Raw genomic sequence first — 19,064 nt, 5'->3', positions numbered from 1 at the left:
CCACGGATTCCACGGTCCGCCGCCCGACGCGAGCCGAGCCCCGGCGCAGCGCTAGCTGGCTAGCTAGCTAGCTCCACCCGTACCCACGTCTACCATTGCACCAGCACCACCACCACCGCGCTGTATGTACATGTACAGTGCAAGTGTACCACACATATACACGCACCATGGTAAAATCTGAAGAAGAAAAGACAACAAACAACCCAACGATGGCAGGGGAAGGCACGACGGCGTCCACCGATTCGTCGGCTCCATCGAGACTCAGTCGACTTCTTGCAGCTCTGTTTTATAGCTTGAGTTCCATACTCATAGTCTTCATCAACAAAGCTGTATTGACTAATTTCAAGTAAGTAGTGACATCACTGATTTGATATTGAGGTCAATACACGATGACTAATAAACGCCACGTCGATAGGGTGTGAGATTAGTCCCATACGTTTAAAAAGGTGTGTTGCGAAGAGTTATACCAACCAACTGGCTGGGATCGCGCGATCGGGCGGGATCGGATCGTGGGAATTTGGAAGGGTACATGTAGGCCAGCGCCAGGGTTCTAGTACATTCTACTTCTCTATTTTCAATCAGTACAAATTATGAGAAGAGACTACAGGCACAACAGCATTTCAACCTGCCATCTCTTGCCCATAGAGATGCCACAGCAAGAGCGGACATGATTTTTGCGCTTGATGATGGTTAGATCAGTTCGGGAAACCCACTCACAAGGGGGGCCCCTCCTTATAAGTAACCCGTCCCCCTTATAAGTAACCCCGTCCCCCTTATAAGTAACCCCCGGGGCACCCCTTATAAGGAGTCTCCACGCTTTTTTGCAATGCAACGGGAGAATGAAAGGACTGCGGCAATTCGCTTGATTATGTCCATAAGGCTTCACAAGTTTCCTAGTTACTCACGAAATTTGAGCAAAATCGGTTCGAGGCATCATATCTAAAATCATGGATTTAAATGCGATGTCAAACGACCCATGCGAATGCTGAAATGCGAGCGATTACTGGCGTGAGTGTCGCCAGGCGCGGCGGCGCGGCAATGCTTGAGTGCAGACGTGGCGACTGAGTACGAGACTTTCGTACTCGGTCGCCACGTCTGCACTCAAGCATTGCCGCGCCGCCGCGCCTGGCGACACTCACGCCAGTAATCGCTCGCATTTCAGCATTCGCATGGGTCGTTTGACATCGCATTTAAATCCATGATTTTAGATATGATGCCTCGAACCGATTTTGCTCAAATTTCGTGAGTAACTAGGAAACTTGTGAAGCTTTATGGACATAATCAAGCGAATTGCCGCAGTCCTTTCATTTTCGCGTTGCATTGCAAAAAAGCGTGGAGACTCCTTATAAGGGGTGCCCCGGGGGTTACTTATAAGGGGGACGGGGTTACTTATAAGGGGGACGGGTTACTTATAAGGAGAGGCCCCCCTTGTGAGTGGGTTTCCTGAACTGAGATAACTTAGCTTAGAACTTGAGCCTGATAGGCCTATAGTTAGAGTATAGGTTCTATTTGACCGAAAGATCGGTCTGTATCTGTCCGTCGGGGAATGTTCCGCGGAGACTGCGTCTGGCTTCACGGATCCCCTCCGTATACAGACCGAAGTCAATGATTGCGGCTCCTGTGTGGAGCAGTCGCGCACAGATCAAACGTTACGATAAACCAAATTTCAGACAGCTTTTTTACATTCAAACAAGTTTGACATGACATGACACATTATGCAGCAATATTTGGGATAAATTTCTCAATTGTGCAATCGAAATACTCACATAAACTCGGTTATAACGCAGACATTTTATCGATATCACAACATCGCCGTTCGCAAGCTGTAAGTCGCCATTTTGAATCTGTAAGCCAATCACATGCGAGGTACGTGTTTTAGTAAAACAAACACGTAGAAACTACATGTACCTCGCATGTGATTGGCTAATAGATTCATAGTGTATGTTTCTGCAGTTTGAACGTGACAACCTGACAGGCTGTGTTTTACGTTGAAAATTCTACTAAAATCTTGGATTATTCATTAATCTGGTGAGTTTAATGTATTTTTAAAGAGCTAATTTCACTATACAAGCTTAAATTTGCCGACCTAGGGCCGTGAATTAGACGCAATCGAGAAGGGTGAGGTACCTCACCCAATTTTCCATAGAGACAGTGGTTAAGAACATCCACACAGCAATGGGTACTGCAACCTTCCGTCTGTCTACGGAGGACAGCGTTAATGGCAAAATATAAAAAGAGTCCTCCGGACAGACGGATCTTTCTGTCTAAGGTTCTATGAGCTGAGGTGATACAGATGGGGGATCACTTTTAAAGGGAAGGTAAACCCAAAGTACAATGTGGATTGAGTGAAAGCAGCAGCATTAGTAGAACAAATCAGTGAAAGTTTGAGGAAAATCGGACAATCGATGCAAAAGTTATGAATTTTTAAAGTTTTGGTGTTGGAACCGCTGGATGAGGAGACTACTACTAGAGGATATGACGTATGAGTGGACAACAATACAAAGAAAATATAAAGGAAATTCAACAAAAATTCACTTTTCTAGAATTATGAAAGAGCAATGGACCAACCGCTTTCAGAAAGCAGGGGGAATAATTGCTACCCTTAACATATGTCAATATCAAGTTGATGGAATTTGTAATTTTCATGAAAAATGGATTCTTGCAGAATTTTCTTTATATTTTCTTGGTATTGTTGTCCACTCATACGTCATAACCTCTAGTAGTCTCCTCATCCAGCGGTTCCAACATCAAAACTTTAAAAATTCATAACTTTTGCATCGATTGTCCGATTTTCCTCAAACTTTCACTGATGTGTTCTACTAATGCTGCTGCTTTCACTCAATCCACATTGCTCTTGGGGTTTACCTTCTCTTTAATCAGTATGGGTACCCGGTAATAAATATCTATCAGTAAATTTATCACACTTCTTCTTTGATTGCCCTACATTACCTTCTTGACGTTATTTCTTCTTCTTTTGTTGACTTCCTCCAGTGAACTATGGTTTATTCGCAGAAAAAAATGTGACTAGAGTCTACGTCTACATTACAACGTGTAGACCTACTGACTGTACTGACGTACTGTAAAACGTGATATTTTCGTGAATTGGAGCCGACGGCCTTTTTCGCGGCATCAAATTTTCGCGAGTTGCCTCAAACATTCAATACATATAGTGTAGACAAGAACTTTCACATGCATTTTAATTTCGCGAATTATGGCTCTCACGAAATTCGCAAAATTAAAATGCACGCGACCATTCCTTGTTTGACAGCATAGGGGTCTATACTGCACTGGGCATGGTACACTAAGGTGGTCAGGAGTAGAACCATTTGAAGAAAACAGACAAAAAACAGGAGAAAAAAGGAATGAAAGCAACAGAGAAAGAACAGAGAAGATATTAAAGGAAGACAGGGGGTTGATCATGCTGGAGGTTGACGAGCTATCTAACATCACCAAGGAAGATAAAAACAATACCTCAACAGTACATACAGAACCCTTAGTCATCGATAGAGAATTGAATTTACAATTGCATAAAAAAGCAGGACTACTCAGATCAAAGCTCAGACTGTACCAAGGTAGCTCTTTTTCACAGTGAAGCATAAATGAATGGAGCAAACTTTCCTCAAGCATGGGTGAAAGTATGACTCTCAACAGCTTCAAATCCAACTTGATGGAATTTTTGGCCACAAGAAAAGGTTAAAAGAAATAAAATATCAGGGCACCCCCTGTCCAGTTGTTTTGTATCCACATGCTGATAGATATTCTATCTCAAATTTAGTTTTTTAACCCAAACTGCATGAAACTTACAGAAAATATCTATTATGTATTACCTCTACCTGGTTATTCACCTGTCTTGTCCGGCCCTTGGAAAGACGATGGTCTTGTAATGCTCTCCCAATTTCAGTGTGATATCGAATCATTTATGTAAATTTGAGTCTCGTTACATCATAGAAAATGTTGATTTAGCTTTTAGAATTAAAATATTTTCCAGTATGTAGATATCATATACATAGGCTACATATCACTCATCAGATCTTTCTAATGAATTTGAGCTACATTGTACATTGGTTTATAGAAAGTGTTGATGTGTGCTTCACTTTTCGTCAGTTCTGATTTATGTATTACGTTTTATTTGCAATTTTCTCTTTTCTGATAATTTTGCAGATTTCCATCCTATCAGGTTGTGGGTCTCGGTCAGGTGAGTACCAATGAGAGGGAAGGAGAAGAAAGAGAAAGAGAGAAAAAAAGTGCTTGTATGCCTTTCATGCACAGAACTTTGAAATTACAAATGCAAAGTAAACAGATAGCCACATATAAGCTAGTGGTTTAAGTTTTTCCTTTTCCATAATGTAATGGAGACTCCAATTTTCTGCTTTGGGGCCATTTTCACAAAATCTCCCATCCCCCTATTCTTCCACTATAGCTGTGTGTCTCGCACTTAAGATGTATTTTCTCCCGCTTGAAATTTAGCTTTTGCTGGTCCAACTTCAGTTTTGTCAGTACTAGTATGGTCAAGAGTATGGCTAGTAAGATGGCACGTGAGAGCATCTATCACTCTATCACAGCTTCAATGACCCTTTTGATTTATGTGGGCGATGCCTGGACTTGGAGTTTCTGATGTAATGACAAGTGTAGAGTGGTCTGAATAGTGAGGCCCTGTTTTATCTGGTATCACCTAGAATATGGGAGTCTGTTCCATATTTTCCTTATAACTGATTTTATCCCTGAGGTAAGCTTAATTTTTAATGTGTAATTATTATTGCTGGAGTATTGTCCCGGGTGTTTTCATTTCCATCAGGTGATGATATATTTCATTTTATTGTCCTATTACCATTCTTTCAACATAGTAAAAATGCTGAACGTAATGAAATCTTGTTTTCATCTATGACAACAGATGGTATCAACGATAGTCATACTCTTTCTTGGAAAAAGTCTGGGCATTGTTCATTTTCCTGACTGGAATTGGCAAATTCCTAGAAAGGTAAGTCTGTAGCAGTCATATGTGTGCTTTTGTGGTTTGTCTGTCTTTGGAAAGAGGCAGCCCTGTGCTGTATTCTACCATAGAATAAGTATTTACTGAAAGCTGAATAAAACGTTACAATTTTTACCAATAGCAGGGCTGCATACTAACCCATTTTTTCTACTGGTCCGACCTGTCTGTCTAACCAGTATGTACCCAGCTTTTCCATCTTTTACTGGTCTATTCCTGAAAAAGTTACTGGTCTGACAGTGATTTTTACTGGTCAGGGACTGTCAGACCAGTGCCAGTGTGCAGCATTGCCAATAGTATCCCTCCGTGTCCACAATATTCATTGCCTATGATTGCCTATGATTTTGAACATAATAGATAACTTCTGATTTTGCCAAATTTTATACTTTACAAGTTAGCAATCATGTAGTCCTGAGGGAACTACTGTAAAAGTGGATATTTTTATGTGACTAATTTTACGCTCTCGGCCCGGTAAGAAGATTTTCGTATGTTTTTAATTCAGTGGAATCAAGACATCAACTACTGGAACATATGGCAAGCAAAAATAATCATGTGCTTTTATTTTTGCTCTGGTTTCTAGTTGCGTGAAATTCTCGAAAATTTCCACACCGCAAAAATTTCCACTTTTACAGCATTCATAAGATTAAAAGAACTGAATTCTCTGATGTGCTTTCATGTCTGTAACTCTAATTCATAGTGTTATGAACTGTACTACAGATTTCCTTGTAATACTTTTGCAATTAATTAAAAAGAAATAAATAAAAAAGTCTTTTTCTTTCCCTTGCCCTGCAGTGTCTTCTGCAATCATTGGATATCTTGGTAAACACAATGATAAGCTCAGCCTGTAGCTTTGCAATGAATAAAAAATGTATGGTGCTCACACTGTGGGATTCTTTCGATACTGTAAAATGAGGAATGTTCGCGTGTATTTTGATTTCGCGAATTTCGCGAGAGCCAAGATTTGCGAAATTAAAATGCACATGAAAGTTCTTGTCTATATGCATTGAATGTTAGAGGCAACTCGCGAAAATTTCACGCCGCGAAAAAGGCCGTCGGCTGCAATTCGCGATGATTTCATGCCGCAAAAATATCGTGTTTTACTGTAGCCTGATGCTTTGTCCCAAAGGTCCACTTGTTGTCATTCATTGAATACTGGTATTGATTATTGACTGCCTGCATTGTAAGAGTTTTCTTTTTTTTTTTCTTCTTTAATTTCATTTGTAAAGTCAGTTTTTGCTATTAAAGTAACATGACACTGTATAAAAAGCGATAGATAAAGTTAAAATCTTTAACTATTGGGTGCAATAGTTTAGACTAGAATGGTCACTTCGGTTTGTTTAGCTGCTACCTCTCCTGCATTAAAACTTTTGTTTTCATTTGCAGATATGGCCCTTACCACTTATATACATTCTGAATCTCGTCTTTGGCCTAGGTAGCACAAAACGACTAAAGTAAGTACAATCCAGTGTAACCTCCAATCACTGTGCTTGTCACTAGGGCTGCGTTTATCAACTCCTTTTCTCGGCAGAAACAGGTTTTCCAAACAGCTTTCAAGGAATTTTTACGAGTTGATTAACGCAAAGCTGTTTTGAAAGCCCTATAGGAAAGCCTTTTACGAAAGGGTGCGTTTATCAACTCTCTTTTCTCGGCAGAAACAGGTTATCCAAACAGCTTTCGAGGAATTTTCACAAGTTGATAAACGCAAAGCTGTTTTGAAAGCCCTTTAGGAAAGCCTTTTCGAAAACCCCAAATTTGTGACGATCCAAACAGGTTTCCTAAACAGGTCATCAGAAACCTGTTTGTAAAAGCCTTTCGAAGTTGATAAACGCAAAGCTGTTTTGAAAGCCCTTTAGGTCGCCCTACTGCGGTTACGCAACCACGCCCTTTCCGGTTTTTGAAAAGACGCGCGCCACGTAAAGTGCACACGAGTATGTGTACACAGGTGTATACATACAGCTGTGTGTAATGCACGCATATGCTTGGAACAAGGAGGTGTTTCTTTCACCAACAAGATTTGAGAAATAGAGTAACAACAATCTCATTCCCTTTGATCCCATGTCTCACACCGCCACTCAGAAATATTTGAAGTATGTGCTAAACTGGAGCTGCCTCACAGATAGGAAGACAATTGATTCATGTGGCATTGTATCATGACTCGTCACTCTCAAAGGAAGATATGTCTTTATGATGGTACATGTAATTGCTTTTCGCCGTCCCTTCTTAGAAAACAAGCGGCACATTGATAGTACAGGCAGTCAGGGCTTTGGAAAGGGCTATTGAAAGGGCTATGGAAAGGGCTTTCGAAACGGCTATCGAAAGGGCTATCGAAAGCCGTTTAAACAGGGGAAAGTTGATAAACGCAGCCGACGAAAACAAGCGGCACATTAATAGTACAGGGAGTAGACAGGGCTTTCGAAAGGGCTATGGAAAGGGCTATGGAAAGGGCTATCGACAGGGCTTTCGAAAGTCGTTTAAACAGGGGAAAGATGATAAACGCAGCCTATGTGCGCACTGCTAGGAAACAAAAATCACTGTCATACTATCTCACTGGTACCTATGATACTATTCCTGCTATGTCATATTCTTCTGCTGTATTACATTATGATGTAAATATTTCAGTGATAGAATGGAAGTTATATTGTGAATCATTTCATGATTGGCCAAGTGAGAAAAAGGACAACAATAACAAACACCTGGCATGTGAAAATAATGGAACTTCAATGTGATGATTACATTTCACTTCAATGATTCTGCATTTATGCATGGAAGGTGTAAAGGACAACCAGTTTGTGCCATAAAAACAAGTAATGTGGGCATTTGGGAGTGCTGTGGTGTAGTGGGTGAGCCCCTGGTTTCTTGAGGAGGGGGTTCTAGGTTCAAATGCCACCCTACATAGTAGTAGTAGAAGAAGCAGTAGTAGTGGCAGAAGTAGTAGTAGTAGTAGTAGTAAATATGACAATTGTGATAGTATTGATAATAATGAAAAATGAAATACCAAAATTACTATTATTAGCACTTGAGTATTAATCCTTGTATTTGTTGGTTTCACAAGATTGGTTGTTTTTATTTCCTGTTTCTTTTATTTCAGTCTGCCTATGTTCACCGTACTCAGGAGATTTTCTATCTTATTCACAATGATTGCAGAATATTTAGTTTTAGGGTGAGTATGGAGAACAAGTATTGTACCTTCAAAATTGACCGAAACTCTAAATACATTGTACTAGAATTATCCCATTTTATTTGCCTTAGATGGCAATATGGCTTTGATTTAGCAATGCCCAAAGTCATCAATTGTAAGAATGCAGAATGTAAACAAGCATAAATTGTGTTTTCTGTTGTTCTTTGGAGCAGTTCAAAAACGGGCTGTACATGCTCACATGATTTCCATACCTGCCAACTGTTCAGTTTTAATCTGAATATTCAGATTTTTCACTGAAAGAAAACGCATTAATTTCAGTGTGTTCTGATTTTTTCGAAATATCTGTTAATAGTAAAGTATATGAAATTTATGAAAGTTCAGATTTTTTAATAATTTTTCTTTGTTTGTTCAGATTCATTAAGTCTCAGGGTTGGCAGGTATGCAACAAAGGTTTGCTTACATTAAGGAGCAAAATGCCAATCAAGGAATTGACAAAAGAGTATTGAACTTTAAATTGTTTGTACCCTGCGACTTGTGTTTAGAAAATCTTTGTAGTATACTTGAGAATACTGTAATAAACCTTGTGATAGATAAAAAGTGTGTGTATGTTTGCCTGTAATGAGAAAATGCACACCAATTTTCCTCACCTACTTATTTTTCTCTGTTCATTTTTTGTTTGTTTTTCCAGTGTACGAGCATCACTGAAGGTCCAGGTTGTTGTAATCTCCATGATAGTTGGTGCAATTATTGCTGCCAGGTAAGAGAATCCCTTTGTGAAAAATAAAATCCATCTTCCTTTTGACCCGCTGAGGACAAGCTGATTTTGCTAATAACTAAGAATATCATATAGAATAATTATATCATAACACAAGAAAGGTGGTCACATTTGATTTCTTGTTGAAGTCCGTAATGTACAAACACACAAACGTGGTCATACTTACATATCGTTGCTGGGGCGGCAAGACCTCGTATCTGAAATTTTGGTGAAAATGACTTTTTGTTATTAATCTTCAGATAATCAGTTAATATAAGTCATGTTCTGTCCTAATTCTAGCTGTCTTACCCCCAAAATAAAGCCACCACAGCATGTCAAAGGAAAGGCTTTCCCATTTGATGCAGTGCCTTGGCTGCCATTTTTTTTTTGCTCCTGAACATTTGACATTTTGTAGATACGAGGTCTTGTCGCCCCAGTGACATTATGTAGTACCCATTTCTCCAGTAGTAGGAGCTGCACCTTAACCAACTGAGGACATGCTGATTTTGCTATAATGCACCATTCCCATAGACACCTGCCCAAACACACTCAAGACTAGTCTTCAACAGGTTAAATTAGACTTTAGGCTGCTTGTACAAGCAATATTAGGCTGAGCAATTAAGAGTGTGATTCTGTTCTGTGCCATGAAAACATATGAGACTTCACTATTCCATACATTTCTTGTTTAATTTCCAATTAATGTGGTTGGGTGAAAGGGTTCATTTTAAATCTTTGAAACAAATCATGGCCAGGATGATAGTGGGGAGTGAATATGTTGTGTGTGAACCTCAAACAGTTTCAATTATTAGATTGAAGTCAAAAGAAATTAAGAGTAAAAGTGCTATCATTGTTCTGTGATAGAGAATCTTATTTCAAGACTTTATTCTAATATGATAATTTCACCCATGATATACATGTATCGTTTTCGTGAAATGGGTTGACTTCAATGCAAAGGAAAATGTAATCACTAGATAGATAATCTATGTACAACAAATAACATTGCGTCATAAAACCGTAAGCTTTTCACATTCTTTAGTCTTGCTTATGTCTGGCGCAAAAATATCTCTTACCCTGGCAGTGCTGACCTATCCTTCAATGCGCTGGGCTACCTTTTCATTCTAACCAACGATGTCTTCACAGCGGCCAATGGTGTCGTCATGAAGAAGAAACTAAATGCCAAGGTGAGACCTCATCATCATCTTTTTCTTTCTGCTCCTCCTCCTCCCTCTCCTCTGTCTTTCTATCTTCATCTATCTTCCTATTTCTTCTCCTACATCTTCATCTTTCTCTCCTTTCTCTCCTTCTTCTTCATCTTCCACTTATTCTTCTCTTCTTTTTCCCCTTCTCTTTTTTTCTTCTTTTCCCCTTCTCATTTTCTCCTTCTCATCCTTCTGTTCTTCTTCTTTCTCCTCCTTCTCTTCCTGTTCTTGTCTTTTCATCATCATCACCCTCCTCTGTTCATCCTCTGTCTTCATTTGGATGAGTAACACAGTTTTCTCATTTTGCTGTTTTTGGCATCAAAATTAATAATTCGTAAGAGATATTATAGTAGTTGTGCAGATCATTGAAAACAATTTTGTAATAAGTTTGTAATGCTGCCTATTTTACTGTCTACGCCGAATATTTTGCGAGGTTTTTGTTTTCGCGAATTTCACTAGTCAGGTGCTATTCGTGAAATTAAAGACACACGAAAATAGTGATTTTGATTCTGATATGAATGTCACGTACGCGTATACATTTCTTCGTTCAGTTCAGTACTCTGTGATCGCAAATTTAACCACTCATGAAATTGTCTGGAACTCGCGATTCTCGAAAATTTAGATTCACTAAATATATGGCGTATACAGTATTGTAAAAACTTTGCTCATTGGATATATCTTTCTTTTGTGCGACAGGAGTTGGGAAAGTATGGCATTCTGTATTACAATGCCGTCTTCATGCTTTTGCCCACTCTGGCTGTATCCTATGCTACCAATGACCTACAGAGGGCGATAGACTTCCAGCATTGGCACGACACATTTTTTCTCTGCATCTTCTTTCTCTCTTGTGTCATGGGGTAAGTTGTGATGCCTGTAGTGTGATTGAGCCCTCTTATGTCATTTAGGGGTCAAGAAAATCTCACCTGGGAATGATCCGGTTTAACAGTGATGAAGTGATGGTAAAAACAGACTGGAATTTTTTCAATATGATGTGAAGGTTCTGAGATGGACTTTACAGTGTATGTTGCCAAAGCCCAAAGGCCCAGGCTAGTTTTGATAGATTCTCACAGGGAGAGAAATGGAATGAAATAAAAGCAAAGAAAACAAAGTGTATAAGTGTCCTCTTTGCTAAATTCATTGAAGGAATCATGTTAATTCTGATTTTCCTTCTGTTTATGCACTGCAATATTGCTTGTCTAAATGGTAATTTCTCACAATGTGAGTCGCTAATTAGATTGCATTACATACTTCCCTTAAAGAGTTTTATTTGTTAATTCATATTTCATATGATGATCAAACTGAAATTAGGATAAGAGCATTAATCATATTTTCTTGTAATTCAACAAGGCTTCTATAATTCAATACTGAGTGAACCAATGTGCTGGGATGCTGAAATAGCCAATTATCAAACAAAGGGAGACCTAAATATCAGACCTATCATTCAGAGAGAGATAAAACCAGATGGGAGTAACAAAGTATTCTGTCATCTCTCCAAGGTTTGTGCTGATGTACTCCATAGTCTTGTGTACCAGTCTCAACTCACCACTCACTACTACCATCGTTGGCTGCCTCAAGGTATGATTCATAAAGGTCATGTGATCAATATGTCATCTGCTGACTCCCCAAGTCTGGATAGAATGTTTCTGGTTACTACATAGAAGGAGATTGTATATCACATCCAAACTTCAAAAGTAGTGCAAGATACTGCTGCAGCCACTTAGATGCACAGTCTGTGATATGTAGTATGCATTCATTCAATACCAGTCTATTGCATGTGTATAATCTTCAAACTTTGAAACGTAAGAGTTGAATTAAAAAAAGAATAAGCTAAATATAGCCCATTGTTATTGATTTCATATTGGTCATCTACAGTGCCATCTTCAGTTTAATATCGAAAAAGGTCACTAGAATCATTACTAAGCTTATATTAAGGTGACTGGATGGAAAATGAAACTCTTGATTAATATTCCTGCAATGTGACATACTACTATGTCATGACATTGCCTGGTCTCTGGTATGAGGTTTTCAATCTTTGCTGAAAACTGCGGTATCTGTACTGTACAGCTTGCAGATTATTTCTGTGTCAGTTTTAAGAACTTTTGGGAAGATGAACACTGTAAAATAGTGGTCTGCTTTCTTCATTTACTACCAGAAGAGATGCAAATATTTTTAGTGTAATGCAATGTCTTGGAAAATGTGAAGTGACTGGTGATGACATGTAGGAAGGGAAATTAAACTGATAATCCTGTGACATCAAAGACCTGAGAGTAACAGCAACTTCCCATCTGTACCATATGTCCTTTCCACAGAATCTTTGTGTCACATATGCCGGGATGTTCTTTGGCGGAGACTACATTTTCAGCTGGACCAACTTTATTGGGCTCAACATCAGGTATGGTTGTGAACAGAATACTGTAAAACAAGGAATGTTCGCATGCATTTTGATTTCGCGAATTTCATGAGAGCCCAGATTCAAGAAATTAAAATGCACATGAAAGTTCTTGTCTACACTATATGCATTGAATGTTAGAGGCGATTTGCGAAATGTTCATGCCACGAAAAAGGCTGTCGGCTCCAATTCGCCAAAAACTTCATGCCGCGAAAATATTGTGTTTTACAGTAGCATGGACTCCCCAGACTGTAGTGTCACCTGTTTTCCTTCCCACTGCTGTCAGTCATAGGCTCCAACAAACTGGATATTAAATATGTTGAAAAGCATTTGTCCAGAAATAAAAACAAAGAAATAAACAGAAATTGTGTGCCGAAATTTGTGGGCATTTCAAAGAAAATTATATACTCTGTATTCCATTCAAAATTATGCACTGAAGTCAGTCTTTTTAATATTACATTTGGCTTTTAGAACTTTGAATTCAGTTGGTGCCACACCATCCACAACCAAAACAGACTTCTATGACACTGATAGTTTAAAGTTTTGCACTAGTGCGAATTTCTAGATCTCTGAAAAATATGTACAATAAATAACACGGTTGTGTGCAAACTGTTGCAACATTCTTGCAGACAGTACTTTGTTATTATGAGGCCCTAATGGTATTCAAAGTCAATAACATGATTAATTGTAGTTCCGTTTTCTTTATTTTGACAAGCCAACATACTTCTCAGACCATTTACTGTAGTGAATAGAAGATATTTTCCCCCTTTGCAGCTCTATTCAGCCATCTCATTTAAATAGGTGTGTGCTGTTTGACGTAGAGGAGACTGGTGGGGTCTCTATTATACAGATATAGACTCTAGATTTTTCTGGGCATTGCTGATATTATAAAATGGGTTCAAGAATGTAGCCAATAGGAAGCGCTGAAATGGGTCACATGTGCTTTGGCTATTCTAGTCCCATTGCACTGCGTGTTAAATCCTATTGCCGATCGTCTGTGCGCGCGGAGGCTCCTTTGAATTGTATGCATACAGTACGCGCTGTCAATCCTGTAAACAACTTCTAGTTCGCACTGTTCGGGCTGCCGGCCGGCCGGCCTTTCTTCCCTTGTGCCTGCATGTGTGGCGTACGTATACTCGTACTCTTATACGTACACTTTGTACAGTACAGTAGACCAAGCGTTGTGGGACCGGACGCGTACATGGAGTCACTTTGAACGGCAAATCCAAAGATTTAGCACGTAAATTCTCACGCCGTTTTTAGAGTATGTTGTCTAGTAGGCCTACATGAGGAGTCTATACCAAGTCTTTAAAGTAAAGGGTGCATATTCTATGTAAAATAAGTAAGTTTTCATGCGGGAACTTAAGTGTCCGGAAACCCAACCCCCCATCATACTTACTGTATGTGCGGGATTTCCGAGTGTGACGTGCGTAACTGTTTGGGACGAACATCTTCGGACATATTGACCCACAAAGGTACGTGAAAAATGCTGAAAAATGCTGTTAGTTTTCGAATTTTCGACCCATTTTATAAAACAAATGATGCACAGGATTATTTCGTGGCGTTAGTGGAGGCGTATAGCTCACTCTCGGGTATTTACAATGTAGTGCAACATGCACTCGGCTTCGCCTCATGCACGTTTCACAATTGTAAATACCCTCGAGTGCACTATACGCCTTCACTAACGCACTCTATCCTGTGCATCATTTGTATAATATTACCCCGTTGGATATCAACTCCATGCTATGACCCGAGTTGAGATCCCTCAGATGGGGCAATGATATTGACAATGCACCAAATAAAAGCAGTTCATATCTGTTTTATAAGCCTAATAGAAATAAGGGAAATGTTACTTGCCTGATTGCAATCGCACTAGCCAATTCAGACATCAGGTTCTGCCATAGACATTTGCATTCTGATGGCACAGGTCACCTATCGCATTATTCATGTGCACAGGTCCATGTACATTGTACATGTTGGCCCGAATTCATGAAGGTGGTACAAAAGAAACCATGGTTTAAACCATGGACAAAAACCATGGAACGCCAAGTGTCGCACGGAATATTTTGTTACGATATGGGTCATTTTGTCGACAAAATGACCGTTTCGTTAACGAACTTATCATTCCGTGGAGGAAATGTTCATTTAGTTACAAAATTTTGTCATTTCGTTACAAAATAATAATTTCATCAACGAAATGACTGATTTCGTAACGAAATATTCCATGCTACGCTTGGCTCTCCTTGGTTTTTGTCCATGGTTTAAACCATGGTTTCATTTGTACCACCTTCGTGAATTCGGGCCGTTGTGTTTATACCAGCAAAGAGAGCGGTTTCATATTATGAGGTTGGTTAGGCACTATAGGAGCAATTTTGGTGATATAATATGAGGTTGTGCACAGGCAATTTTTTGATTGATGCCCCCGATTTTCAACCAATCAGAATCAATTAATGCTTTGAAAGATATTGTTTGGTTTTGTTTTGTTTTTTGTTTTTTGCATATTATGATTATTTATATTCATATGAAGTGCTGTGTATAAATGCATCTATCATTGCACAACTGGCAATGCAATTGATATATAACTAGTAACACACAGATATCACCAGTATCTGTCATTGGATGGTTGACACTGATGCCTTCCTTTTATGCCTCTTTACCTCCACAGTGTCGCAGGAAGTCTTATCTACTCCTACATCACCTTCATGGAGAAACAGCCCCAGACCCGAGGGGAGGCATCCGCCCAGAAACAGCCTCTGGAGAATGGAGGGACCAAGGCATAGGATGGATAGAGGGTGTGACTGGTACCACGGATGGCTAGAGGGTGTGGCTAGTACCATGGATGGATAGAGGGTGTGGCTAGTACCATGGATGGATAGAGGGTGTGACTGGTACCATGGATGGATAGAGGGTGTGGCTGGTACAATGAATGGATAGAGGGTGTGACTGGTACAATGAATGGATAGAGGGTGTAGCTGGTACCATGGATGGATAGAGGGTGTAGCTGGTACCATGGATGGATAGAGGGTGTAGCTGGTACCATGGATGGATAGAGGGTGTGGCTGGTACCATGAATGGATAGAGGGTGTGGCTGGTACCATGGATGGATAGAGGGTGTGACTGGTACCATGGATGGATAGAGGGTGTGGCTGGTACAATGAATGGATAGAGGGTGTGACTGGTACCATGAATGGATAGAGGGTGTGGCTGGTACCATGGATGGATAGAGGGTGTGACTGGTACCATGGATGGATAGAGGGTGTGGCTGGTACAATGAATGGATAGAGGGTGTGACTGGTACAATGAATGGATAGAGGGTGTGGCTGGTACCATGGATGGATAGAGGGTGTGACTGGTACCACGGATGGATAGAGGGTGTGGCTGGTACCATAGATGGATTTAGGGTGTGACTGGTACCATGGATGGCTAGAGGGTGTGACTGGTACCATGGGTGGATTGAGGGTGTGGCTGGTACCATGGATGGATTTAGGGTGTGGCTGGTACCATGGATGGCTAGAGCTCCTCTGGGGAATCTCTGGGGAGTCAGAGCTCATGGTGTACAGAGACCTGTGGTAGAGAGACTCCTCCACTCACTGGCTGAGATTTATGCTGCCTTGAATCAAAACTTTGACGGTTTGATTTCCTCCTTCTGAGGCCAAACTATGGCCCACATCTTTGTAAATCACTTCATTTCTGTACTTGAATCTCCCTTTGCTATCTGAACCTCCCTAAATAGCATTCTAGACCTCTTATGTGGAAGTGGGCCCATCATGTCTTTGTAAACGTGAAACCTTAAAAGACTTGACCTTCATGCATCACGGCACAGGACCAGAGTTTTTCTCATCAGACTTATCTGAGACGAGTGCTGTAAGAAGGAGTTAGATCCACAGAATGTGGGTGTGTCCAAACTTAGGCATGTGTGTGATGATAGCGTAGTCAAGCGGACTAATCCTTCTGCCCCTGTTTTAGGTCTTCAGTATTTTTTAGTGGCTTATGTCTCTTTTGATACCAAAGTCATGTATGTTACATCTCTGTGATGTTTTCTAACAGGTCACGAAGTCATAAAAAAGATACGCTGATATTTTACTCTGTGTATGTGTGTGTTTCATATTTATAAGTATAAATTGAATAGGTTTCAGTTTGTCATAAGATTATTTTTTTATTTTTTTACACCTGCCTTTGTTTTTTATAAAAATATCCATCTCAATACTTTTAATGTCTGAAGTAGCCTAGTTACCTTTCAAGAATCAGTTTAAATGAAAAACACGATAAAAAGTTACATGTAACTGAGAAACTAAAAGAAGGACTCAAACAGTATTCAGCGACTGTAGACTTTTGATCTGAGATTCAAGTATATGACAGCTTGCTGTATCAACAACTCTACTCAAACATTGGAAATTCAGAGAATATGTGTTCAGAATGTTATGAAAAATTAGAAATGTAATTTGTGCCCAAGTTAATAACAACTTCTTATTTGGGGGGGGGGGGTGTTGCATGTTGTGTAAGACTGATGGATGTAGTACTGTTCTACATGTACACACAAGAATTCTTGAATTCACAGAGGAGATGTCATGAGTTTCATGACAAGCTAGGGTGTCCACTTTATAGTTTCCATCAACTGCAATTTACAGTCACATTTCACTTTTCTGTACAATCCCAGCTTGAAGGTTACTGTAAAAGTGGAGGTTTCGTGGTGTGGAAATTGTCGTGCATTTCGCGCAACCAGAAACTAGTGCAAAAATAAAAGCACGCAAATATTTTTGCTTGTCATATGTTCCCGTACTTCCTGCCTTGATTCCGCGGAATTAAAAACATGTGAAAACGCACGAAAAATTAGTTGCGCAAAAATATCCATTTTTACAGTAAGATGAAGGTCAATCTTTCATTCCTCAACATGTGTGGTTTTCATGATTTTTATGCACCAAAGGGGTCATTCTTCTTTGTTATAAAAGATTTTTAATAGGAATATTATACATTATTGAGATTGTTTGTGTTTGATGAAGCTGTACTGTAAAAGCGGAGATTTTCACGTGAGTAATTTTTTGCACTCGGCCAGGTTAGATGAACTTCGCCTGTTTTAAATTCTGTGGAATCAGGATATTAACTACCAGAACATATGTCATGCAAAAATATTTGCGTGCTTTATTTTCAAGTTAGCTTCTGGTGCAAAGCGCAAAATTTCGTGAACATTTCCTCACCTCAAAAATTTCCACTTTTACAGTTGGTCAAGATTCTAGACTGTTTTGTTTTTTATGTATGTAAGTGAAGACGCAAATGCTGTATGTAACACAGTGCTGGAAGATACTGTATATGATTCAGTGTGGTGTTAGTGTGTCTGTCTGTGTGTGTGTGTGGTTTATTTTTTGATACTGCAAGATGTAAAACTGTTTTTATCGATAGTATGCAGGTGAAAAGTAGTATTTGACTTTGTGGAGCCGTCCTCCAATTTTGTGAAGAAAGTTATACTTGAAGGAAGAACGTTGAAACAGTATGGCACAAACTTTTAAAGCGCATTCTCCCTAGCCCTAATCGTGCTGCAATGGTTCATATGTAGAGTTAGCAGACACCTTTCTATGTGTTCATGTAGTGCTACAAATGTCTTCCAACCACAGAACATATTGATATCATACTGTGATGGGGAATTTAAATAAGCAATGTGTTGATGGATGCATTTGTATACAAATGTTACAACTTTTACAGAAAGGTGCCACTGTGCTGTCTATTGAAGCAAAACTGATGTGCAGTACACAGGAAGTCTTGGATCAGTATCACAGCAACATCTTTTGTCGAAATAGATATTTTTTTTTTTGTGACAATCATAAGTTTAGCACACATTTTTATTGCATGGCCAGTAATGACAACAGACCTTAATGATCCATACAATGTATTACTGTCTAACCTACATTGATACGCATGTGTTTAGAAGTCATTATGAAATGGCATCTCACCATCTTTGACGAGGTTTGACTTATTAATGAAGATTTGCAATTATCTGTAATTATTTATATTATTTGATGTGATGGAATTTGGCATTTTAATTGTTGACACTTTATATTGTATGACAATTATGCAGTTTGTGAAAGGACTCTTTAATAGAAAACACCATTGCATCGTTCAACATCAGGCGATATTTTTCTCTACTGCTGTACTCATGTCTATCTTACCATTGCTTATTGATGGCTGAAGTACATTTTCATTTTATAAACATCACTTTAATATTTTATTTATTGGCAAGATGCATACATTATGCTGTTTTTACAGCTTACAGTGTACAATGACATATATTATGTCTATGTAAGGAAATACAGTGTTGGAGAGATTTTGCAGAATGTGCTTTCATGTGTGTGGCTTCATTCAAACATGATTTGGAGAAGATTAAACTATATCAATATAATTTAACAATATTAATGTAATTCATTCTCAGAGATGTAAAGATATGTATCATATCTGCCCATGATTGGAATCACATTTTTACCCTTCACTCAATATGCATATTAGTTATGATGGTAGATGTTACCTAGTTTGAGTAAGAATTCTGTACTCACTCGATTCATATCACTGCCTAGAAAGTATTGTTCCTTAATCTCTACTCCTCACTT

At 39.2% G+C, this 19,064-nt stretch overlaps 1 protein-coding gene across 1 annotated transcript; it reads left to right on the top strand.

The window, feature by feature from the left end:
* The first annotated feature begins 209 nt into the window (after positions 1 to 209).
* On the top strand, positions 210 to 15,546 carry LOC139728128 (solute carrier family 35 member D2-like protein). Its single transcript, XM_071639088.1, has 11 exons — positions 210 to 346; positions 4,162 to 4,195; positions 4,892 to 4,978; positions 6,371 to 6,438; positions 8,076 to 8,147; positions 8,815 to 8,883; positions 9,959 to 10,061; positions 10,776 to 10,936; positions 11,576 to 11,654; positions 12,389 to 12,471; positions 15,134 to 15,546. The coding sequence occupies exons 1-11, from the start codon at positions 210 to 212 to the stop codon at positions 15,246 to 15,248; spliced, it is 1,008 nt and encodes a 335-aa protein (XP_071495189.1). The 3' UTR covers positions 15,249 to 15,546.
* The last annotated feature ends 3,518 nt before the right edge of the window (positions 15,547 to 19,064 follow it).

Source organism: Diadema antillarum, unplaced genomic scaffold (assembly GCF_040938485.1).
Source record: "Diadema antillarum isolate AM-2024a unplaced genomic scaffold, OU_Dant_1.0 seq00000166_RagTag, whole genome shotgun sequence".
NCBI lineage: Eukaryota > Metazoa > Echinodermata > Echinoidea > Diadematoida > Diadematidae > Diadema > Diadema antillarum.
Note: the sequence above shows the minus strand (reverse complement) of the source record. Positions and strands in the feature narration are given on the sequence as shown.